The sequence below is a fragment of the Macrotis lagotis genome, chromosome 6 (assembly GCF_037893015.1).
Source record: "Macrotis lagotis isolate mMagLag1 chromosome 6, bilby.v1.9.chrom.fasta, whole genome shotgun sequence".
NCBI lineage: Eukaryota > Metazoa > Chordata > Mammalia > Peramelemorphia > Peramelidae > Macrotis > Macrotis lagotis.
Genome location: NC_133663.1, coordinates 57,569,224 through 57,594,451, shown reverse-complemented (window position 1 = coordinate 57,594,451; position 25,228 = coordinate 57,569,224). Strand labels below are relative to the sequence as shown.

The 25,228-nt window shown below is 35.1% G+C and overlaps 1 protein-coding gene and 1 long non-coding RNA gene across 7 annotated transcripts in view; one reads left to right on the top strand and one right to left on the bottom strand.

Moving 5' to 3' along the window:
• SPHKAP (SPHK1 interactor, AKAP domain containing) overlaps positions 1-25,228 on the bottom strand; it is a 154,527-nt gene that overhangs the window by 21,387 nt on the left and 107,912 nt on the right. For all 6 annotated transcript variants that reach the window (XM_074191213.1, XM_074191212.1, XM_074191211.1 and 3 more), the window contains 3 exons: positions 9,192-9,251; positions 6,326-6,460; positions 599-854 (listed from right to left, as the gene is read on the bottom strand). In XM_074191213.1, the coding sequence (XP_074047314.1) occupies positions 599-854; positions 6,326-6,460; positions 9,192-9,251 (451 nt within the window). The remainder of the gene's footprint in view (positions 1-598; positions 855-6,325; positions 6,461-9,191; positions 9,252-25,228) is intronic.
• Positions 1,182-9,296, top strand: LOC141490864 (uncharacterized). The gene is made up of 3 exons (XR_012469377.1): positions 1,182-1,578; positions 2,972-3,050; positions 8,988-9,296. It is a non-coding gene; the product is annotated as an uncharacterized LOC141490864 (long non-coding RNA).

The following is a 25,228-nucleotide window of genomic DNA, read 5'->3' as shown; positions in this document are numbered from 1 at the left end:
TAGAGGCAGTAGGCTGACTAATTTCCATTAGAATAGCATTTTGGGTGTCCTTTGAGAGAAGCAAACATTAGTCTTAAAAATTTTCTAAGTTTGATTCTGGAAAGCCAAGTAATACTATAGTTTTTATCACAAGATCCAACATAAACTGGACATTAGAAATTATTTGTATAATGAACCACAAGCTTCATGATACTCTCTCTGGTAGATTCCTAAAGAACGAAGCTTGTGGTTCATTATATAAATAATTTCTAATGTCTCACCACCCATACCATTTTATAGTTGCTACTAAATTTATAAACAATACCAACTCATACTTCCCTTAACCTATCCCATTTAATTCCAGTGAAAGAAGATGGTGGGAGTAGAAATTATTCTGCTATATTAATTTTATTGGCATCTGATGTCATCAGAAAATCAAAGTGACATGCTCAGAGACTTACGATGGACTTCTTTTTCCTCCAAAGTTTATAACTCCATCCTTATAGGAGTTCCTTGGAAACAAATCAGACATCTTTGAATGATCCTTATTATTTAACTGAAGTTCATTAATTTAGTTAGGTGAAAATGGGTGAATATGGTATTGTTTGGTGACTTTTACCGTTTTTATATTCATCCACCTCACTCTCATCCTCTAAGTGCTCAGATGCTGTAAGGAAGTCCTCTTCTATTGAGGACACGGAGCAGTTGGTATCATCTTCCAACTTGAAGACATTGGTTTCCAGATGTAGCTGTCTCTCCTGCACCAGCTCTAGGCCAATCAGAAATTTGTTGATTTCAAAGATGATACAGTTGGTACTGTTCTGTTTGTTCCCCCTCGCACACTGAACCAAGCATATGTCTGGCAGCCAAGGATACTAGGAATGAAAAAGAGAAACTATTAAAGAAAAACAAAGACCTCACTTGATTCCCACCCCCCCCCCCCCCCGCCATCCATTCATAGATCACTTTGGCAGAGTTTGGGAGGAAGAGTAAAACTTTGGTTTGGAAATTGGCCATATCCTTTATAGTGATACGGATGATCTAATTGATCAAGAAGGAAGCTTGGGATGACAAAATGCCAGAAATATGATTTAGTATAAGGGAAACAGTCAGTGGTATGTCAATTTGTTTCTGCATTTAATTGGAATAAAATTCCAGCTTCTTTCACTTTTGCATTTTTTGCATCTACTTTAATGACACTAAGGAAAATTATTGGTTTATTTGAAATTAAACATTATTATTGTGCTAGGGATAATAGACTTCCATTTATAGGAGTCTCCTGGAAGTTAAGTCATGCCTTTCTGAAAGACCCTCATTATTCATCTGAAGTAGTTAGTTCATTTGGGTAGAATATGATATTAATGAGGCTAAAGTCATGAGTGTGATTCCTGGGTGGGTGTGTTGACCTTGTTCAATTCCATGGGCAAAAATTGTGGCTGATGAACTTTCTAACTGTTCCTTTAAAGCTGCACAAGGCTCAGTGGTGTCTACTTAACAACCAGTTAATGAATGTTTTTCATTTTCAAAGTATTTGACAGGCAGAGATTCATCTCTTTATCACTAATGTACAGAAACGCGTCGCAGTTCCTGAAGTCAAAGGTAGAATAACTCTCCATGATTATCTTCCTCCAGTTTGTACCCTTATCCTTTGATGAACTTATAAGAATACTAATTTCTATTGCCATCTGAGACAAAATTATTCTATGAACCCTGGGATTAGGAAGTTATGCAAATGGCCACAACTTCATCATCTTTACCAGGACGTATTACAGCTTTGCTGAAAATACCCATTAGATTTGTGACTGACACCTTTTTTTCTCTTCCCTTTCTCTCCTCTCCAATTTGTCTCTCATTTGTATCACTAATGATTAATTAGACCCAACTAATTTGGTCTACAATCTAACAGAAGGCAGAATTATCTCCTCTAACTCAAAATTGAGTAAATCCCTTGGGGGATTTTGGGTGGATGTAAATATATAAGGTGAACAATGAGCTAAAAAGGAGTGCTGAAGCATAATGTAAGGCATAGAAGATGAGGAGAATCCTTCAGGAAGAGGAGAATGGGAAAAATGTGTTAGCAGCTAATTAATGATCCTAAAGTAAACATGAAGAGCTGTACCCCAAATATTTATCATAATCTTTTACTAAACTTTTTACTTTTTAATCAAACTCTCCTTGGTGAAGTGTGATTAATTAAAGATAGACACATACAGCTGTAGAGTCAGACTAACTTAATATCAGTTTGGCAAGGGGCTCTTGGATGTCAGTTGGAATTTTTCAAATGAGTAATGAAGTTCTCTCAAAGATGAAAAAAAATCACATGAAGGAGGCACATTGTAATTCGCTAATGATCTAAGAAAGGAAAAGGAAGTCTTCAAAGAAATCTCCAATGCAAATAAATACTACTGGAGAATGAATTCCTACCCATTTTGCATTATCAGTCTGTTAGCATGCTGCCATATAATCTATTAATAATTGAAAAACAAAAAAATTTTGAAAAAAAAAAGAATTTTCATTGACTCAAAATTTGTGAAAATGATCACTAATCAAATCTGTTAGTAGGCAAATAATTAATGTTTACTATATTTAATTAGGAAAAAATCCTTAGCTTATCTTTTTTCATTAGGAATAATTAAAATGGTTAAAATGTTCCTAAATTATTAATCCTGAAATTCTTGAACTGACTCCTAATTTTTTTAATGGATATGAATTTCATTATTGATAGAATCAAAGTTAAAATCAATATTTTCTCAAAATGTTCACAGAATGTGATTCTAGGATCATAGAATCTTAGATTTAATTGGTTGAGATTTTAGAGGTGAAATCTTTTCATTTTGTCAGTAAGGAAAGAGGTTCATCAAAGTTTAATGTCTTGCTCAGTGTTATAGAGGTAGCAAAGATCAGAACTGAAATTTAAACACATATTCTCTGATTCTATATGGCAGGACTAAGAAAACTATTTTGGATTAAGGAACTTTAACTATTTTTGTAGATGCCATGCAGTCTCCAAGGGTGGTGCAAAGTCCTTCTATCTTTTCTTTGGGTTCACTTGTACAGCATCTGCCATGAAGGTAGGTGGCATAGTATGTTGCATGCTAGACTTGAGGTCAGAAAAGATCTGAATTCAAATTCTGCCTAAGACACTGATTGAGAAAGTTACTTAAACTCTCTTAGTTTTAATTTCCTTATCCTTAAAAACAGAAATTATGATGGTATGTACCTCATAGGCATGTTGTAAGGATCAAGTGGGAAAGCATCAGTAAAGTGATTTGTGGTAAAGTGCTCCATAAATGTTATTATTATTGTTATTTCATATTTTTCATTATCATTCCCAATAAGTGTTCATCCAGCATTTGTCTGAGTACCTTGTCCACTCAGATAATTCATCCATTCTTCCACTTGGTTCATTATTAAGAAGTTTTCCTTATCTGAAGCCAACTTTTGCATCTTGGAACCACTTACCTATCATTTCTATTTCTGTGCTACTGTGCCAAGGAGGAAAAACAAAACCAATCCCTCTTTCATGGGATAGTGCTTCAATTCCTCCAAAACACTTCCCATGTCTTCTCTAAACAAAAACATCCCAGTTATACTTCAAATGCTATGGGATTATCTCAAGACCCTTTACCTACATTTTACCTACTTTTCTGGAAACTTCAATTTATTAGTCTTTCTCAAAATGTATCCAGGGTTCCCCAGCCAATATCACTTTGCAGTAATTTTGTTACTATATTGTTTCCAAACTTGATTGCAATTTCACAAGAAAGTCACATCATCCCACTAGAAACACAGATTTTTAGATTTAGATCTGAGATGACCTTAGTTATTATCTAGTACACCCTTCTCTCCTCTTCCTGTCCATTTTAAAGATGAGGACGGGAGATCCAAAGAGTTTGTGACCTGCCCATGGTTGCAAATGAAGTGACATGAACAAATATTTGAACTCAGGTTTAATATTTCTAATTCTAAACCCTAGCACTTTGTACATGGTGCCTCTTCCCATATGATATTTTCTTGGAATGCATCACTGGTGTCAGACAAGCTATACTTATATATAAGGAAAGGAGTAAAAGAAGACTTGAATTTATACACTTATCCTAGATATACTGCTGTTGGGGGAAGCCATAATTATTAAGGGGGCTGATACATGCAAAAATTGAGAATCCAGTAGGGGGCATGGAGTTTGAGAAGAAGAGTGCAGAATGTTAAAAAAAAAAAAAAAAAACCCTAATAACAACAGTAGGAGGGAATCAAAGAAGACAACTTTTGCCTACTGCATAATTTTTGCCTGGGGCTGGTCCTAACAACCTACTCATTTTTTCCCACATAAATGAGAACTCCTCTGGAAATGAGAAATATAGGGAAACGAAAGAAAAATAATTCAAGACATTGGTGTCTTGTTGTGTTTTGTTTTTGTTTTTGCTTTTTGGGGGAGCAGTTTTTTAATTTTTGGTTGTTCAAATTGCAGTGTGGGGTTTTTGAAATATCTATTATTCTAAGCTTGATTTTGTCAACATCTTATAAAATGCATCATTACCACTTTGTACTGCATCTTAAAAGTCTTTTGAGAATTTCAAAAATTTTTTTTGTTTTTACCAATCATTCATTTTTTTGCAAAATTTTGAGTTTTATAATTTTTCTCCCTCTCCCCTGCCCAACAGAAAGCAATCTGATATAAGCTCTCTATTTATAACCATACTGAATATAGATCAATATTGAATGTGTTGTGAAAGAAGAATCAGATCCAAATGAAAGAAAACAGTAGAGAGAGGAAAAATGACATAATACATAAAAATTGAAGATAATAGACTTTGGTCTTCATTTAAACTTCACAGTTTCTTCTCTAGATATGGATCATATTTTCCATCATAAGTATTTTAAAATGTCTTTGATTATTATTCTGCTGAAATGAATAAGTCCTTCATGGTTGATCACCACCTCATATTGTTGTTACTATGACTATTAATGTTCTAGTTCTGTTACTCAGTATCAATTCATGCGAATCTTTCCAATTCTTTGTGACCTTATTTGGGGTTTTCATGGCAGTGATACTAGAATAGTTTACCATTTCTTTCTCCATCTCATTTTATATCTGAGGAAAGTGAGGCAAGGAAAATTGAGTGACTTGCCCAGGGTCACACAGCCAGTAAATAACTGAGACTGGATTTGAGCTCAGGAAGAGGAGTTGAAGCCCAGTGCTCTATCTGCTATACTGCATATCTGCTCTAGGCAAGCACTAAAAAATAGCCTAAAAACTAAGAAAAGGCTTACAAAAAGAAGCAATCACTTCCTTCAAGAAGTTCACATTCTGCTGAAAGTAGTGTAATGTGCACCAAAAAGTAATATAAAATATCAACAAAATAGATATATAGTCAATTCTGTTAAGGGACAGCCCTAGCAACTCTAGGTGGGGATGGGGTGGGAGGGGGAGATGGGGGCTTAGGATAGACCTTCTTTAGGAGGTGGTCCTGGAGCTGAACTTTGAAGGCAACTAGGATTTTTAAGAGCAGCTTAAATACACTAAGCAAATTCTACATCATTTGAAATGTTTATAGAGTCTGGAAGACCCTTTTGGAGATGTTGTAGACAATAGTACTGCATAAAACTGAGGGTTTAGCTAAATGACATCTAACATCCCTTTTAGTCCTATGATTTTTGACTTCTACAAAATCTCCACCAATTAGCAATATAATTCCTGGGACTCAATTTCTCCAGTTTGAGATGTTTTATAGCAGATTTTCATTGAATATAATCCTTAAAGTTACCATTTTCAACATTTTAAGAAATGGTCCCTAATCTCTCTGAATTGGACAAAAATCTGGACCCCCATTGGGGAAATCTACCAATTATTCATAGACTTTAAAATGTTGAGTTTGAAGGTTTGCAAGTGTAAAAATAAACAAAGCCAATAATGATGAACTTTTCTGCTATTTCAGGGTACTCCCCCCCCCTTCATCCTCTCCTAGTGATTAGTGGCTGAGAATCAGAGGTTACTGACTTAACAATCATTTTCTGCATGGGATCAAGTAATTTACCTTACATTTAGTCTTCGTTTAATATTCTTCCTCTACAAATGATGAGCATTGCAGTATGAATATAAATGAACATTATTCTATAAGACAGATGAAACTTCTTTGATCTCATCTTTCACTTATGATCTGCTTTTGTGTCTAAGCCTGTTTTTAAAAATTAGCTTTGATATTTTTGGTACTACTCACATGTACCTTTTTCAGCTCATGTTGGAGGAACTGGGATAAGGTAAGCTCTGATTTTAGACTTAATCTGCAAAAAACAGATTCCATCACTTTCCTTCCCTCCTCACCAGGATGATTTTTATCACTCTTACCTTAGAAACTTCAAAATCAGCATGGAGGTTTCCTGAAGATAATCCACTCAGAAGGACAATTTCATTTTCTTTTGGTTGTTGGACATTCATAGAATTGATAAGTTTTGGGAGATCTGGTGATACATTGACCAACTTCTGTAAAGTGAGAATTTTAATTTAGTTCAGGGTTATAGTATTTCAGTTATTTAAATAAGGTCAGTCATTTAATGACTTATTCAACCAAAATAATTTCAGTTAAATTATGTCCCTTTCCCTTGATCCCAATATCCCAAAGTTGCTCTCTTTGTAAAAGTCACACACACACACACACACACACACACACACACACACACACACACACACAAGCATATGAATCTTTGGAATCTACTGAGGCTAGAAGAAATAGAAATAGCTTTGAATTAAAGTCTAGGCATTCCAGTTAGACTTAGGAAAAAAACTCCTCACTGTAAAACTGGAGAAAATAGAACATATTGCCCTAATGATGGCCTTTAAAATCTTTTTCCAGGTCAAAGATCATTGAATTTTTTAAATACAATGTCCAGATTTTAAATTTATTTTTAAAAAATACATAGATAGCATTTATATGATACTTTTAAGATTTGCAAGCTAGTGTACATATGTAATCTTATATGATCCTCACAATAACCCTGTTAGGGAGGTGCTGTTATTATCTTCATTTTACAGATCCAAACTAAGGTGAGATTAAATAACTTGTCCAGGGCCACAGAGGTAGAAACTGTTGGAGATTCAATTTGAATTCAGTTTTTTCTGATTCCAGGTCTAGCAGTCTATCCCCAATATAGTGTTTAAGTGGCTAGGTGGAAATTTGTATCTGATTTCTGAAGCAGTTTGTGTCTGATTCTTTATGTAAAAATGATTGCTAGATATGGAGAATAAATATTTCTCTCTGGGAGAGTAATCAATACCTTCTTTTGTTGGGAGAGAGACTGCAAACTTTATTTTTCATCATGATTCCATTAAGACTAAAAGTCTCCCAGCTTTTTTCAACCACTCAATCAAAAAGGATTTGTTTGGTGCCAACTCTGTTGGAAGTAGTGTGCTAGGAGCGGAGGATCCAAATATAAACTGGAAGTTTCTACCCTCAAAGATCTTACATTCTGACAGATCACACACACACACACACACACACACACACACACACACACACACACATCAGTCAGAGAAGGCAACTGTGGTCTATATATGTGTGTTTGGGAAGGTGAAGACACAGACAGCCAAGAGGAATCAGGAATGTTCTCCTGCATTAGCATGAGATGAATCCCAAAGTAGATCAGAAATTTCTGGAGCTGAAAGGGAGAACATGGCAAGCATGATGGACAAGGGCAAAGGGAGATGAGGTGTCATTTATGAGGGATGGCAATGATACCAATATGCTGAAACTATAGCTTGGGTGAAGGGGAGTGTTTAAGGTTGGAAAGATGAGTTAGAATCAGATTGTGAATGCCTTTAAATGGTAAACTGAAGAGTTCAGATGTGAACCAAGGGAGCTGTCAGAATTTATTGCAAACCACTTGGTTGTATGATGGATGGATGGTTTGGCCAGACTTGAGGTAGGAGGACAAAATAGGAGTCTGAGTGAGAGGTGATAAGGGCTTGAACCATGGTGGTAGTTGTGGGGAGAGAAGGAGATGGAGATGAGATAGCTAGATAGGAAAAGATGACAACTGACTGAATATGTGGGGTTAGTTTGGGGGGGTGTCAGTGATACTCATAGACTTGTGAACTTGGTAGCTTGGGAGAATGGCGGTGCCCTGGACAGATATAGGACCTTATCCTAATGAAGACTATGAAGGAATTGGAAAATTGGCAAAACCCTAGAAGTGAGAAAATCAAACTAAGCATGTAGATTTAATGAATTCTTATAGCCTAAGACAAGTGGCAAATAGATCAACAAAAGCCCATTGACTTGAGGTTCCAGAACATGAGATTTGAGATAACCATTCAAAGTGACATCCTTTCCTCTCTGCATCTGAAGAAAATGCTTCTTTATCTCATGTCTCTATTGATTGTTTCTGATGCTCTTAGTGAATTTGATACTTAGCAAGATGTCATATGAAAATGGACTTTATTACAGCCATGTAAAGGACTAACAGAGTTTGCTAGAAGAAAGAAGCTGTATGGCAATAAGCCACCTGTGGAAACTGTTCAAGGGCTGATGATCTAGACTGTAAGGTAACCAGGCCCTATTGTTGCCTGTCTTTTTTTTTTTTTTTGGCCTGGTTTTTTTCCAGCTACATTTTGAGGAGAAGTACAAAAGTGAAAAGAGAGAGTCAAACAAAATTTTGCTCATTCCAGCATTCTGCCAACCCTCTAGTGAGAGAGCATCAATGTAATTGTTTAAAGTGTCAGCTTATTTTCTTTGTGGCAACAGTATCATCAGCGATGGAGAACTGATAATTTACTTGTTGCTTTATTGATTTACATATAAACTGCATTAAAAAACCAAGCAAACAGCTCTGAATAGGTAGTGCCTGTGTGTGTGTGTATGTGTGTGTGTGTGTTTGCATTTTCTCTCCTTCAAAGAGTCCTCAATGAAGGAGTTTGGCCAAATCATGACTAACAAATACTTTTATTCCCAAAAAACATATCAGAAGGCAGATGAAAGATAAGTTATTCCTGAATATCAATTTTATTCTACCAGGAACTGCAAGAAGGAGATGGACAGTTTGGGAAATGGAGAAATCTTAGGAAAGAGGAACTTCATGAGTGCTTGAAAGGAAAAGAACAGCAGGAAAATGAATTGTGATACGATCATTTTAATCAAAAGTCTTCTGGAATCTGTAGCACTTAAGAAAAAGCAAATAAATTTGGAATACTCCCAGACTCTGAGAGCTTATAGATTTACCTGTCGCAGGTGCTCATTGCTGCAGTTTTCTTTGGTGACATCCAGGTTCACAAAACACACCTACACAATGAAAGAGAAAAGAAATTTAGGAGTTGCACATATATATAGAAATAGGGTCAGATCCTTTAAAATCTATTGACACATATTTTTCTTTAAGGCACAGAAATTTTCAAATCATACTTATAATATCTTATTTTGGAATTTCATGTGGTTGGAAATATAGTTATTATTTCTATTGGTATAATTATATCAATTTGGAAATGAGGAAACCAGAGAGGTGATATGGTAGGTCCACCTAGGAAATGATAGGATCTAGGATCCTGTCCCCTAGGCCAGTGCTGTTTCTGCAGAAATTCCTTGGGCATTCTTAATAAGCAAATGAGTTACTCATATCCCTGAGAAACAGAATTTCTTGATTAGAGAAGATATGTGATTATTAGCAAAACACATAGTTTTGGGAGGGACTTATATAAAAGAGAGAAAGTTGCTTCTTTAGTGATACGATCTTCAGAGATAGACAAGTTCACTGGTGGGAGGTCCTCTTGAGTTCAATGCTTCTGGAAAAAAAAACAACTCTTTTTCATGGGCCCTCAATGGGAAAGTAAATATGAATACCATAAGAAAGAGATGTTGAAAGGTCATCTAGCCTCCCTATTACACTTGTCAGGTGAGTTCCAGAGATTCCATAACTGCCATTCAGATTTGTGAAGAAACTCACAGCGTGCTAGGAAATAAGACATTAATGTCTTCTAGTTGACTACTCCCTTCCCTACCCTCCCTTTAAAAATATACACTTTTGCATTACACTTTTATGTGTATTAATGTGAGTTTAACATACAGGTTTGACATCTCAGAAAAAGTATTTAGTCAGTGGTGTGAGTCAGATTAGGGATATGTGGGAGCCAGTCTTTGTAGAATTGAATAGGGATATAGATAAATGTCAACATCACCATCTAGGTATATATGTAAATATATGTATGTATATATGTCTACGTAGATGGGAGAGAGAATGAGAGAGACAGAGATAGAGACAGAGTGACAGAGTGACAGAGGCAGAGAGAGACAGAGACAGACAAACAGAGAGAACAGAGAAGAGTGAGTGATTGAAGAAAGTAGTTGAGGACCCAACAATTCTTGAGAATAGGCAATTGAAGACTTATTTGCCCAGAAGCTGATGCCAACTCAGTAAATCAATAAAGCCATCCACATCCTAATTAAAGTATATGATATGATGATAGTACCTTAAGAATTTGAGAACAGATCTCTTGAAAAACTGGTACAGGTAGAATATTTATTTTAGATTAGCTGAAAAACTTAGATCCATGATAAAATGTCAGACCAGTGCAAAATAGTAAGATACAGTAGATGATGGAGAGTAGAATATGGAGGAGAGAAATTTTAAGGATCTGTCAGTGGATAGGAAGAAGGGATATCCAGAGTTTAACTAGAGAGAACTGGCTGCCCAGGATGATCCAGTACAAAGATAAAGTAGGGCTGAACTGAGAAAAGGAAGGAAAAAATTGATGGAAGACCTTCACTCTATAGGCCTCTTAGATCAGAAAACCTGTGTTGGAGCTATTACTTAGACCCATGTCTTCAAGGATAGAGAAGATTTCCAAAAAAAAGAAAGACTTTCTCTTTATCCAGTTCCCCCTCCTAGCTTCTTTATCTACAGACATGATAGTAATGCATTATTACCCAGATCTTTTCAGTCACCAGTTTTGTTTCAGTCACTAGGAGGTGAGGGGTTAGCTAGAGATAGCTATAAATGCAAGGACAGAGAGTCCAACTTCTGGCTAAATAGTAGAAATTTCTTTAAATGGAAGTTCAAATGGTTTTGCTTGTTCTTGTACCTTTTTGTCTAAATTCCCTAAAGCAGCCCAGAAGCCAATCATGGGGACCTCAGAGACTTGACCTTTGACTTCAAAAGAACTAATTGTTATAACAAGATGTTAAAATAGGATCAGAGGTTTAGAACTTGAAAGGATATTAGAAATCATCCAGTCTCATATTCATACAGTAAATGAGACCCAGATAGGAACTTTCCCAAGATCTCATGGAATAAGAAAGAGAACCGGAAATTTGAACCTAGGCCTACTGATACTAAATCTAGTACTTTTCTCACTGCCCTTTGAGCTGGTGATTATTCTATTATCATGAACATATGGGGTGATGATTCAGGGGCTCATGACATAAGAAGGCTTAAAACTGTGCAGATGATTATGCTCAGTGTGATTACTGAGAATCGGCCTTGTGACTTAGGAATGACTGGGGACCATTTTTAACATTAACCTGACCCTGTGCTTATCTCATTGGAAAGGTTTATTCTGTATTTATTTTCTACGTCCTATAAGAAAAATGATTTATTATTTCTGTTTCCAAGAGAAAAGGGGGTGAGGAAGGGGCATCTTTTTCTTGGACAGGAGGTTAATCTTCTAAAGAGGCACTGATGTTTTGGACAGAATCTATTTTAATCCCTTGAGTGCTGTGAAAGGGGGAGGGGAAAGGCTCTTTCTGGGCTTTGAGGAAATTGGTTGCATTTTCTGCAACAGTGTAGAAATTAATGGGGAGATGAAATAAAAGAAACACAGAAGATCAGCAGTTCTGAATATTTTTTTAAAAAAATCTTAATATTCCATTTATATTCTTAAAAATTAGTGAGCACTCCAAAGAACTTGTACTCATGTGAGTTCTATTGATAGAATTTAAATACATTTATATATTTATTGAGGATTACAATAAAACAAATTATATGTTAACATAAATAACATTTACATGAAAATAAATATATTTCCAAATTGAAGAAAATTTAGTTAGTAGGGTAGCATAGATTTGCATATTTTTGGAAATTTCTTTAACGTCTGCCTTAATAGAAGACATTTGGGTCCTCATATCTACTTCTATACTCCATCTGTAGTGATTTGTAGTTTTGATTGAAATATATGAATAAAACTCAGCCTTATAGAAATATGTAATTAGAAAGGAGAAAGGTATTTTAATAGACAAATGATGCCTTTGTTGTGTTATAAAAATAATAATGATGTTGATGATAATTAATAATTTATATAGACCAGACATTGCATTAAGTATTTTTAAAATTATTACAGTTTTTATCTTTACAACAACCATGGAAAGTAGATACTATTATTATTATTATTATTATTATTATTATTATTACCTTTTTTACAGATGAGGAAACTGAGGCAAATAATGGTTTAAGTTACTAGTCTGGGGTTACACAGTTAATAAGTATCTGGAGCTGGATTTGAATGAGGATATATATTCCTGACTCCAGACCCTGCATTCCATCTACTCTACCAATTAACTGTCCCAAATAATTTTGACCTTGTGGGCTCTGGACCCCTAGAGCCCTTGGACACTTTGAGAACTGCTGAACCAGTTATTTAAACTTTCCATGAACTTCAGCCTATTACCTATCAACCTCTCAGTTTCAGATATGTTTTCATTTCCAGATTTGAAGAAACAAAATGTCTAGAAGAGATGCTTTCTAGGGCTTAGTAAAGCCAAATAGTCATGATACCTGATGGATTTCATAATTAGCATTTTCCCTCTTTTTGGACCCTTTAGAATGTTAGCATAAGATTTAGGCATTAAGCAAAAATTAATCTCCACATGCAAAGGATAAATATTTGTCTGTTAGATGGAAAAGCTAATCCAGTAAGGCACTGGTGGAAAAATGATCCAAAGTCAGAAAATCTAAGGCTAAGTCTTAGTGCCACTTGTGAAGCACTGCAGCTCAACCTTTCTGTGCTTTGTATTCCTCATGTGTAAAATCGAGATCATAATGTTATATATTTCTCAGAGTTTTTGCAAGGAAAATTTTGTTTAGCTTTAAGATGCTCTGTAAGAGCACAAATAAGTTGTTATTATTGTGAACTCACAAAATGGATGCTTGTTATTAGTGGTTTTGGGTGATTTGAAATTTTTTTCGATTCTGAATTTAGGGTATTGAATTTATGCTTTGTGGAGCATTGTTTTTCCTCTTCTAAATATTCATTTAATAGGTTTTATTCAGACTTGGCACTCTGGTTCTGGGCATACAAAGGCATAGTGGGAGTATTATTTGTCTATCTAATGCACAACTCAGCATGGATTTATAAGAATATGCTACCTTTTCTTTAAAAACCTGGGAGAGGATATATTCTGTGGACTTTGTTTACCCTCCTCCCCTTCCACACCTTCATATTGAATTTTTCTTTACTTAAACCTCATCAATAGTTCATTGTGAATATGACAATAACTTCTTGGACTATTTGTTGTTCAAACTTTAGAGGATCCTCTGAAGCTGGCAATTCTTTGGGAAGCTCAGAGGTCCACTGTGCAGCAATCATCTGAGAAGGACCAATCTATCCTAGTGCAGAGATTATCAGCTAATTGCCAATGGGTGACATATTTTATCGTGTTCATTTAGCTGTAGTAGCTAATGAAGGCTTTTAGCTAGCTGTAGGGTTTTGATACCCATTGGTGGAGAAACTGATATAATACAAAGATGTCTATTTTTATTCAAAGAATTGGAAATGCTCTGTTGGAGGTGACCGTTGTGTCATCAGAAATAATGGTAGACAGAGAGAATGCTGAGATAATTGCTTCTTTTTGCTAGCTAGTGAATCACAGCAGTGTCTCAGCCCTATTACTATTCCATTAAGACTTTTAGGAGAATGTATAGGAACCACAGTAAGCATGTGGGAAAATCTGTCCAGTTAATAAGTACCCAGTGATTGGTCAGAGCTAAAATGGTACTGGTCACATGGATCATGAATTCATTGAGAAGTATCAAAAAGAACTGTAATTCATTTTGTGATTAGAATAGCGGTGTCAGCATTCAGCCGAGGCCTCACTTATCCTCCTATGCTGAATTGCATTTTGTATCTGCATATGTGTATTCATTTATGTCATCCTTAGAAACAGCCAGCCTAAGCAAAACTAGGATTTAATGAAAGGGTTTGTGTGTGTATGTCTGTGTGAGTGTGTATTCAATATAACGTTGTTGTTGGGATGCAAGATAGAGAGACTCAGGAATACATGGGTTTAAGTTTTTTTTTTTAGGTTTTTTTTGCAAGGCAATGGGGTTAAGTGGCTTGCCCAAGGAGGCCACACAGCTAGGTAATTATTAAGTGTCTGAGATTGGATTTGAACCCAGGTACTCCTGACTCCAAGGCCGGTGCTTTATCCACTAGGCCACCTAGCTGCCCTTAAGTTTTGTTTCTTTCCCATATTTGCTTTGTGATTCTGAGAAAATCTTGGAATTCACTACAGCAATGAAAGACAAAGTCTGGATCTTTTCCCTACCAATAAGGAGGAAAAAAAAACTATTTTAAATCACACAAATGCAGATATTTTGTCATCATTGCCTATTTGAGAAAGAAATTTAATTGAATTAATAAAACAAAGGGAAAATAGACCCCATTTAGATTTTGGTGTGGACGTATTAAATAATATGGGTTTTTTTTTAGTTTTTTTTTTCTTTTGTGAGGCAAATAGGGTTAAGTGGCTTGCCCAAGGCCACACAGCTAGGTAATTATTAAGTGTCTGAGGCCAGATTTGAACTCAGGTACTACTGACTCCAGGGCCGGTGCTCTATCCACTGTGCCACCTAGCCGCCCCTGAATAATATATTTTTGAAAAAGTTAATCTCATGGAAATTTATACAAACTGTGAAGTGCCCATAAGCAATCCTATATTTATATAACATCCTAAGTAATATTTATGATTAATTGAGATCATATTTTTGCATTGTTACTTCTTTTATTGACTAGGTGAAAAATATATTTCTGCTTTCTGTAAAATATTACTTACTGCTGTTGGATGACAAATGTTTGCTGTTAGGTATGAAAAAGCAATAATTGAAATAGATTTAAATAAGGAAAGGCTGTTTTTATTTACAAATACACATAGCTAGAAAACTCTCATTCAGTATTCACTTACTTCACCATAACAATACCTCACCCTAATATTGTGTTTTGCAGATTTTTTCTTGCAACAACATTGTATATTACCCACGTGAATTATGAGTAGGTACAACTCAGGCCCCAGCAAGGAGCTACAGAATTTCTGTGAGGAGAGAGGAAATCATGATACCACCTAGTATGAACTTTCATGTTTTGAGAGCTGATTTTGATAGGTTCCAAAAGTCTACAGGTAAGACTTGTAGACTCATGTTCTCTCGAGGAAGTTAACTGTGTGTGAGAAAGTGTGAGAAAGCTCTCAAAAATGATGTTCTGAATGCATAAAGAAAAATATTTTGAATGAAGAAAAGGGGGAGTTGGAAGCAAAAGGAAACTTGTCTAAGAAAACTGATGTGGGGGTGGATAGGTGGCGTAGTGGATAGAGCACCGGCCTTGGAGTCAGGAGTACCTGGGTTCAAATCCATTCTCAGGCACTTAATAATTACCTAGCTGTGTGGTCTTGGGCAAGCCACTTAACCCCATTTGCCTTGCAAAAAAACCCCCTAAAAATAAAAGAAAACTGATGTGAATGTAAAGGAAATTTAGGTTCTGACTTAAATGAAAAATATGGAAGAAAGCACAGTTAAAAGATGAAGAACTGAATCTGCAAACTTGGGTAGTGAACTTGATTTTGACTTCTGACACTTCTGACAAAATTATAGACTCTATTACTAAAGGGATAGTATATGAGTGTCTAGAAAAGGAAATGTAATCACAAAAAAGTGATTAGTGGGAAGTGTGTAGAAATATGGTAACAATAATAGTTTAAAACTAGAAGAGAACTAGTGACCATCTAGCGCAATCACTTATTTTTTAAGTTAAAACAAAACAAAACAAAATAAATCTGAGGCCAAAGATGAAGTAATTTATTTGTTCAAGTTCACATGACTAGTGAATGTCAAAACTGAGATTTACTCCTCTAACTCCAAGTCCCAAGGCTGGGGCTGTTTCTAACTTTTGAAATCTTTATGCTGTCCTCTGTACAACATTGCTCCAATTAAACTATTTAAACAATATTGCTATTAATACTTTTCAATGAAATTCTATTAGAAAGGACTGTAGATCTCACTTTAAGGTTTTTTGACAACTACCCAAACCACATTGGGTAGTTGGTGATAGTCCAAATTAATTTCTACCCCTATTATTAATAGTTACATGTATCAACCTGATAGTATAGGTCCCTTTTCATTTTTCCAGTTTTGTTTCATCTTTTGTTTTTGAAGAAATGCAGTAGATGTTTTCCAGCTGAAGTTTTTCCTTACAAGGAGAGTCAAAAGTAGGATTTCTTCCAATGTTCTCCTCAAAATGGTCAGTTAAATATGGTAGTTGTTCCCATATATCTAGGGAACTCCTATATCTAGGAAAACTCCTCCCCTATTCTGTCCTATTTTGCTTTTTAATACTATCTTTTATTCTTCTCATCTCCTTTTTCCTTTCCTTTCCCCTTTACCTCTTCCCCTCTCATTTATTTTCCCTTCTCTTCCCTTCCTCATCTGTAAAATGATTAATTTGGACCAGATGACTTCCAAGATCCCTTCCAATTCTAAATCTGTGATCCTATATAGCTAAGGAGTTTGTTAAAGATTGTTCTAAGTAATGATATACTTAGATGATTAAAGTTTGCTGTAGTTTATTTTAATAAAGAAACTTATTTTTGTTACATCATGAATTTCAAAGGATGGATTTGCTGCTTAGATGCCATTCCTTTAACTCATTACCAATTTGTGCATAGTGGTCAGAGACTGGGAAGTAAGACATCCAACCCTCAGAAAGCAGAAATCCATCAATGAGATCCCACCTCTGGGCTTAGAATATACTAGGTGCTTTATAATTACGTTCCTGATTTGATGTTGATTAATTAGAGCACATTTTAGAGAGAGTTATTTATTTAAATTTGATGAAGGTTGTTGTATAAGTCATCACCATTGCTATAAAAGAATAAGAATTGGCATCTTATCACAGTGAAACTGTGTACTAGTCATCTTTTTTGGGGGGAGGAAACCAGTTAAAACCTACTATAAAAATGTGTTCTTTTGAATACTGTGCACTGGAGACAAGTCAAACTAATCCCTAGGGAGTTTTTTTTTAATAAAAAGTAAAATGCCAAATTGCTCTAAGAAATGTTAGGCTTTTGAGTTTTCAAAATGACCAAAGTGCAGACTTGTGACTTATAATAGAAGAAAAGCAAATAAATGCCTTTTTTTCAGCAGCTTCTAACAATGTAGCCATCTGGTTGTGTAAGCATAAGGGCAGGATTATTCAGTTTGATGGATATCAAGCTGCTGATTCTTGAAGTTTTAAAAGCAAGATTTTGTTTTTTCAACTAGCTCAAAGAAGCCTGCTAATGTATTTCCAAATCTAGACTTTGGTACTTGGTCAATGCAATTTAAAAATATATTAGATGTTCTTAAATAATACCAATTGAATTGGGGATTTATATACATACATACATGCATTAACTTTGTCATGTCACAAGGTTGTCCTGTATTCTACGGCAAGGTTACTTGTTAGGAGATCAGTTCTGTTTATTCCCTTCCTCTTCCTTCCTCCTCCCCCAATTTCACTACATTATAGTTATTCCCCTAAAATAGAAAACAAAGTATAACTACAAACAAACAAAATAAAACAAGACTTCAATATAGAATTTTTGCACTCTGGCTTTGAAATCAGTATTTCCAAAGATTGCTTTGGAGAAGAAGACATTAAAATGTTAATGTAACTAATATTTATGTAATGATTAAATATTTGAAAAACATTTTCCTCCCAACAGGCATGTGGATATATGCATATGTATGTGTTTGTGTATGGTGCAGGAATTTTGTTGGAAGAATTGAATTCAAATTCAGTTTCAGACTCTTAATAGCCATGGAACTGGGCAAGTCTTTTAGCCTCTTCCTGCTTTAGTTTCCTCATCTGTGAAATAGGGTTAATAATTTCACCTATCTCCTGGAGTGGTTGTCAGGATCAAAAGAAAGAATAATTTTAAAGCTCTTCACAAACACTAAAATGCTATATAAATTCAAGTCATCATTATTATCATCGTTAACATTGGCAGCAACGGCAGCATCATTTCATCAGTATAGGAAACTTCTTATAAAAAAAAAAACTTTCTTTACTAATGCAGTTCAAAACCTGTTTTCTCCACTTAATATACTTTTAGTTTTAGTTTTTTGTTTGTTTTTTTTGCAAGGCAATGAGGTTAAATGGCTTGCCCAAGGCCACACAGCTAGGTAATTATTAAGTGTCTGAGGCCAGATTTGAACTCAGGTACTCCTTACTCCAAGGCTGGTGCTTTATCCACTGTGCCACCTAGCTGTCCCCACTTAATATACTTTTAGAGTTGCCCGATGCACTGGGAGATTAAACCATTTGCCACACACACACACACACACACACACACACACACACACACACACACACACACACACACACACACTGACAGTGTTTATCAGAGACAAGATTTGTACTCAAATTTCCTGATTCCATATTTAATATTATTTCTCAGTGCTGCATTCGAATTCAGTCTTTCTTTTTTACTCACATTTTCACAAGTGCTTAACTAACTACATATTATGACAACACAAAAATTTCAGGGAAAATGCTGTTGTGGTTGTTTAGTCATAATGGACTCTTCGTAACCCTGTTGGGGTTTTCTTGGCAAAGAACCTGGAATGGTTTGCCATTTCTTTCTCTAGTTCATTTTACAGATGAGGAAACTGAGGCAAACAGGGTTAAGTAACTGACCCAGGGTCCCGCAGCTAGTAAGTATCCAAAGCTGGATTTGAACTCAGGGATATGAATTGATTTTAAAAATTTCAGAGTTGTCCAACAGAGTTCTCCATATTTAGATCTTTCAAGGAAATTTTCTTGATATTGATAAATTTGTGGGAGAGGGAGACAGAAACTTAGTTATTAGTTCTCTAATTAGTGAGACCCTGACTGGAGATAAATAAATGGCTGTATTACAGGAGAAACAGAACCATATTCTGACATTCTTTCTCTAAATGAAAACAACATAAAAGTGAGGTGCGTCTAAATAGTAAGATGCTATTTGTTCACTGGATCTCTTGAATAAGCAAGTAAGGAATTGGAAAAAATTGCTTCTAATCATATATCTGATGAAACAGGAAACATTGCTCCATGTTTGTATTACAGTACTACTGATAAGCATGTATGAAGATAATTATAGCCTATTCACTAGCATCTGTTGTAGAAGATGAGGTAGAAAAATTGTGTGAGGAACTTGATAAATTCCTCCAAATTAAGTTAACATATCCTTTAATTTTTCATATATGAATATATATGTAAAATAGTAATGTGGTAATTATGATGCTTTGTTTATTAAATATTATAACTTTAAAAATCTCTATTCAATTATATCTAGAAAGACTCAGCAGTAAGTTGATGGTATTTTACTCAAGTTGATATTTATTTATATGCTGAAAAGCACCAAATATTTATTGAAGTGTTTTATGTTAAACTTGTCTCCCATTGAGCTAAAATGTTTTCTTTTCAAATTAATTTCAGACCACTTATTCAGATTTTCACATTGACTTTGATAAGATCCAAACCTAAGATGGAAGCAGACCCATTTTGACTAAAAGACAGGGTCACATACTGTCTTCAAATATTTGAAAAGGTATCATATGTAAAAAGGATTCAATTTTTTTCTGCTCATAAAGAAATAGACAACTAGTGTTCTGACAAATAATGAGGAGTTTGTCACTGAGGTAGAAGTAATGAGAATCTTGGGAGGAAATTTTTGTTAGCTGACAATAGAAAATCTGGACATACTCTGACCTATAATCTAGATTTAAAAACTTATTTCAAAGAACTCAGATAAAGGACAGAGGGGATTCTATAACCTCAAATTTAGTGAAATTGACCCACAGGAGATGGAAACTGTCAAGAAATTTATTTATTTATATGCATATATATATATATATATAATCTATATTGCACACAAACATGTGTGTGTGTGTGTGTGTGTGTGTGTGTGTGTGTGTGTGTGTGTGTGTGTAAATTTATAAGATAGCATTGTGCATAGCTTGGTCAACCTTGTAATCAGAAAAACGGGTTCAAATACTACTTCTCAGAGATAATTGTATGATTCTGGGTTTTTAATCATTTAACCTTTAGGTGTCCCAGGCAATTTTCTCAGTCTTATAATTACAAAAGAACTGTTAATCCTCATTTATCTCCCTATGCCTATGGATTTATAGGTCCTATTCTCTCTCTCTTTCTCTCTCTCTCTCTCTCTCTCTCTCTCTCTCTCTCTCTCTCTCTCTCTCTCTCTCTCTCTCTCTCTCTCTCTCTCTCTCTCTCTCTCTCTCTCTCTCTCTTTCTCTCTCTGTCTCTCTCTCTCTCCTGTACCTATCATCCATCCATTGATCCATCATCTATCCATCCATCTATCCATTCATCTATCCATCCATCTAGCTAGCTAGCTATCTACCTGCCTGCCTGTCTACCTACCTCTCTGTCATCTACATAGGTTTTCTCTGTCTCTCCTGTCTGTCCTTCTGTCTCTGTCTGATGTCTCTTTCTTGCTGCCACTCTTGGCAATCTGCTTGGCAATCAGCAATGGCTGATCAATGAGGATTAGCAGTTCTATTTTCTCTCTCCTCTCTGTTCCTTTGTTTCTCTCACTTAAATCAATAAAAAAAGGAAGACATGATAAATCTACCTTTTTTCAAAAAATTCAAAACTTTGGTATACCTCAATTGCATCTTAGTATACTCAACATAAAATCCTTGTGGTTTTCTGAGCTGCTTGCTGTTTGGGATTGTTGAAAATTTGCAGACAATGAGAAAAAAAGTCATTTAACTAGAGACAATCAAATGTCCTGATTTTAAGAACTGGAAACTATTGGTTACTGAACTTGATTGTGATTTCTGCCAAAATCCTAGAACTTGTTTTTATAGGGATCGTATATTAATGTTTAGAAATGAAAGTGGTATTCAGCATGTGTCCATCAAAAGCAAGTCATGCCAGATGAAGTTTATTTATTTGTTTTATGATAGGGTGCATTCATTGCTAGATCAAGGAGATGCCATAGACAGAGTACATTTGAATTTCTCTTCAGGAAGGCATTTGAAAAGCCTTTCAGGGTACCATAGTGGAGAAGAAAAAGAAATGTAAACTGCATGATACAATATTTATATGTTTTCATTATTATTTGAATTAATAAAGAGTGGTTATTTGTGGATTAATGTGTTTATAGAGAAATGTTTAGTGCTGGTACCCCAGGTATCTATTTCTTTTGGTTTTTTGTTTTGATTTGTTCAGAACTTTTATTAAATATCATTTTGGTTAAAGAATAGACAGCATAGTGATTTTCAAATTAAACAAAACTGAAAGGGATAGTTAGCATACTGAATGATAGAATCTGGCTCTAAAATGATTTCAATTTAGAACCAAGGCTAGAATAACTAAAATCCATTAATCTAATTGATTTGACAGTTGAATCCAGTCATCTGACAAATCATGAATTTGCTTTCATGAAAGTCTGTCTAGCCTACATGTCTGCCTCTTGTCTGTAATGTCATCATGAGAGACTTTGACAAAAGCCTAGCTAAAATCCAGGCATGCTATCAATGGGAATTCCTTTGATCAACCAGTATAATGGTGTCATTAAAAAAATGAAGTTAGTTTAGCTTCACCTATTCTGAATCTTGGTGATCAACATATATACAGATATCATCTATATAAGTAATTTGATATAGATTTTTTCCAATAATATTATCAGAAAAAATTGGGAATATCTTTTGAAATCAGCCCCACTTGGGAGTTTTTGTAAATCATTTGTATGAATGTTACTTTGTTAATATATTAATTTACAAAGATTACACTGTTTCTAATAATCAAATAGGTAATTCACAAATCCTCTTTCTTTTTTATTAAATATTTCATTTATTTGTTTTTCCAACTGCATACAATGGTAGTTATTATCTATCATTTTTTGCAAGGTTTTGAGTTTTACAATTTTCTCCCTCCTTTCCTTCCCTCCCCCACCCCCTGACAGAAAGCAGTCTGATATAAGCTCTATATTTATAATTATACTAAGTGTAAATCAATACTGAACATGTTGTTAGAGAAGAATCAGATCCAAAAATGAAAGAAAACCTTAGAAAGAAAAAAAAGAGATAACACACAAAATAACTTTTTAAAATTAAAGATAATAAGCTTTGGTTTTCATTAAACTCCACAGTTCCTTCTCTGGATATGGATGGTATTTTCCATCACAATTCTTTTAAAATGTCTTTAGGGGAAGCTTGGTGGTGCACTTGGATAGAGCACTGCTCCGGGGGTGAGGAGGACCTGAGTTCACATCCAGTCTCAGACACTTAATAATTACCTAGCTGTGTGACATTGGGCAAGTCACTTAAACCCATTGGCTTACAAAAGCAAAAAAGCCTTTGATTGCTGTGCCATGGAAATGAAAAAGTCCATCAAGGTTGATCATCACCCCTATATTGTTGTTAGTGTGTACAGGGTTCTCTGGTTCTACTCATCTCACTCAGCATCAATTCATGCAAGTCTTCCCAAGCTGTTCTGAAATCCCAGCACTCATGATTTCTTATAGAACAATAGTGTTCCATCACATACATGTATCTTATAGAACAATAGTGTTCCATCACATACATGTACCACAATTTGTTCAGCCATTCTCCACTGTATGGGCATCCCCTCAATTTCCACCACAAACAGAGCTGCTATAAATATTTTTGTATATTATGTTTTTCCTTTTTTCTTGATCTCTTCAGGATACAGACCCAGTGGTAGCTGGATCAAAGGGTCTGCGCATTGTTACAGACCTTTGGGCATAATTCCATATTGCTCTCCAAAAAGGTTGGATCAGTTAACAGCTCCACCAACAATGCATTGGTGTCCCAGATTTCTCCCATATCCCTTCCAACATTGGCCATTTTCTTTTCTGGTCATATTGGCCAATCTGAGAGGTGTGAGGTGGTAGCTTAGAGAAGGTTTATTTTTCATTTCTTTAAACAATCCTGAAGAAATACTCTTTCTTCACTAGTAAAGTAATTTCAGGCATGATCTATGAAGACTAAGATAATTGGGAACCTAAGCAATTTTCCAGATAATTGGATCAATATATCTAGTCAATTTAGAGCATCTAAACCATCACCATTACAAAATAGTATAAAATCTTTTTTCTTCAAATAGCATGATCTGGGTATTCATCAAGTCTCCATGTCATTTTTTACTATTTGGCACAGATTCAAAATTTACCAATTTACTAATTTGTTTTTTTACCAATAATTTGCCAATAATATTTGCCAATAATATCTGATAAAGCTCTTTGTGCAATAAATGCTTGTTGAATTGAACCAGGCAAAATCCTACCCTCAGAGCTAGAAGAGACCTAAGGAGACAATTAGTTCCATTCACCTCTGAACAGATATTTCATCTACAAGATCCCTAACAAATGTTCATCCATTCTCTTCTTGAAGACTTCCAGTAATGGGAAGTGTACCACTATATTAGGCCATTCATTTAATTTATGGGCAGCTATACTTGTTTTCCTTTGCCAAAAAATAAAATTTGACTCTACATTCTCTACCTATTTTCCTCTCCATCCTCCAATGCTGACTGATACTCCTCTAAGATTCCATATAAATATACTGATCTCACAGCCAGTTCAGTTATAAATACTGATAACCCCTTCATAAGAGTTATCTTCTTGAATTCAAATCTGGCCTCAAATATTTATTAGTTATGTGGCCCTGGACAAGTTATTTAATTCCACTTTGCCTCAGTTTCCTCATTCATCAAAAGAGCTGGAGATGGAAATGACAAACCACTCCAGTATCCCTTCCAAGAAAAATCCCAAATGGTGTCATGAAGAATCAGATATGACTGAAAAATGACTGAACAAAACTCCATCCAACGTTTTACCTTCTTGATAAAATTTGTTGATTACAAAGTAGGGAACCAGATGAAAAAATCTGGATGCTTCTGTGCCACCTGTCTCCACTGCTGAAGAGTGAACACAGCTTAAGTGTTGAGTTTGCTGTTGGGAACTAAAGATATCCCTGATGCCATGGTTGGATCTCTGGGAAGCAGCATTAAATTAAACATGTATTTCATTAATTCCTTAAACTCTATGATTTATTTTTAAACTCTTTTGGGGATTAACATCTTACTTCTCTTTAAAAGAACAAATCTTTTAAAAAGGAAGAATGAAAATTTGGGGAATTGGTAGCTGTAGTAAAGGTAGAAGTGTTCCGTTGTTAGTTTTGTCCTGTATTTTCCCCATCTTGCTCCTGTTCTACCAGTCAGGTATCAGAATCTATGCTCCTTGCTGAAGCTTGAGTGAGGGTTTTGTGTTGTATGAGAAGTTGGAAAGACATAATTTCTGGATAATTAACCATCATTTTATTAATTATAAATGATTACTGAATAATAATCATAATAATTAATAATAAAGGCTTGCCATTTGACTTTCTCTCAAAAACCAAAATCAGAGTATGAGATCCCCCTCATCCTCATGGAATTGTCCAATCTGCATATCAAGGGTCAGGGCAAAATACTATTTGGAGACTTTTTATTAGGGAGAAAATCTAGCCAGTAATAGAATTAAATATTATCAATAGGTCTACAAATTCATGTTGCCTCTGTTTCTTTCATGTATATTTTGAAAGGGGGTGTAGAAATGGCTAGCAGAGCCAGCTGAACCATCAGGGGACAATGGCAATTCACAGTTGGCATCAGTGGCACAGTCTGCCACTTTATGTGCAAAAGGAGAGTGTACCTTGGCATTGGGGGTAGGAAGAGTAATGTTTTATAACTATTGTTCTTGTTTATTCTCTTTTCTAAAACCGAAATGAGTTATATTGGTTGATTGGTAATGGAGAACACATGATGGGGGCTTTTAAGTGAAAGTATTAAAAACTCCAATCCCTCAGGGTTACAAAAGGGAAGCTAGAGTCTACCTCTGAGGACTCACTCTGTCAGTGCAAGTGGAATTAGGAGAATTAAATTAGAGGGAGTTCTACATTATTATTCTAGTTTTCATTGCTGTTTTCCAGTGTATGAAAAAAAAAGAAA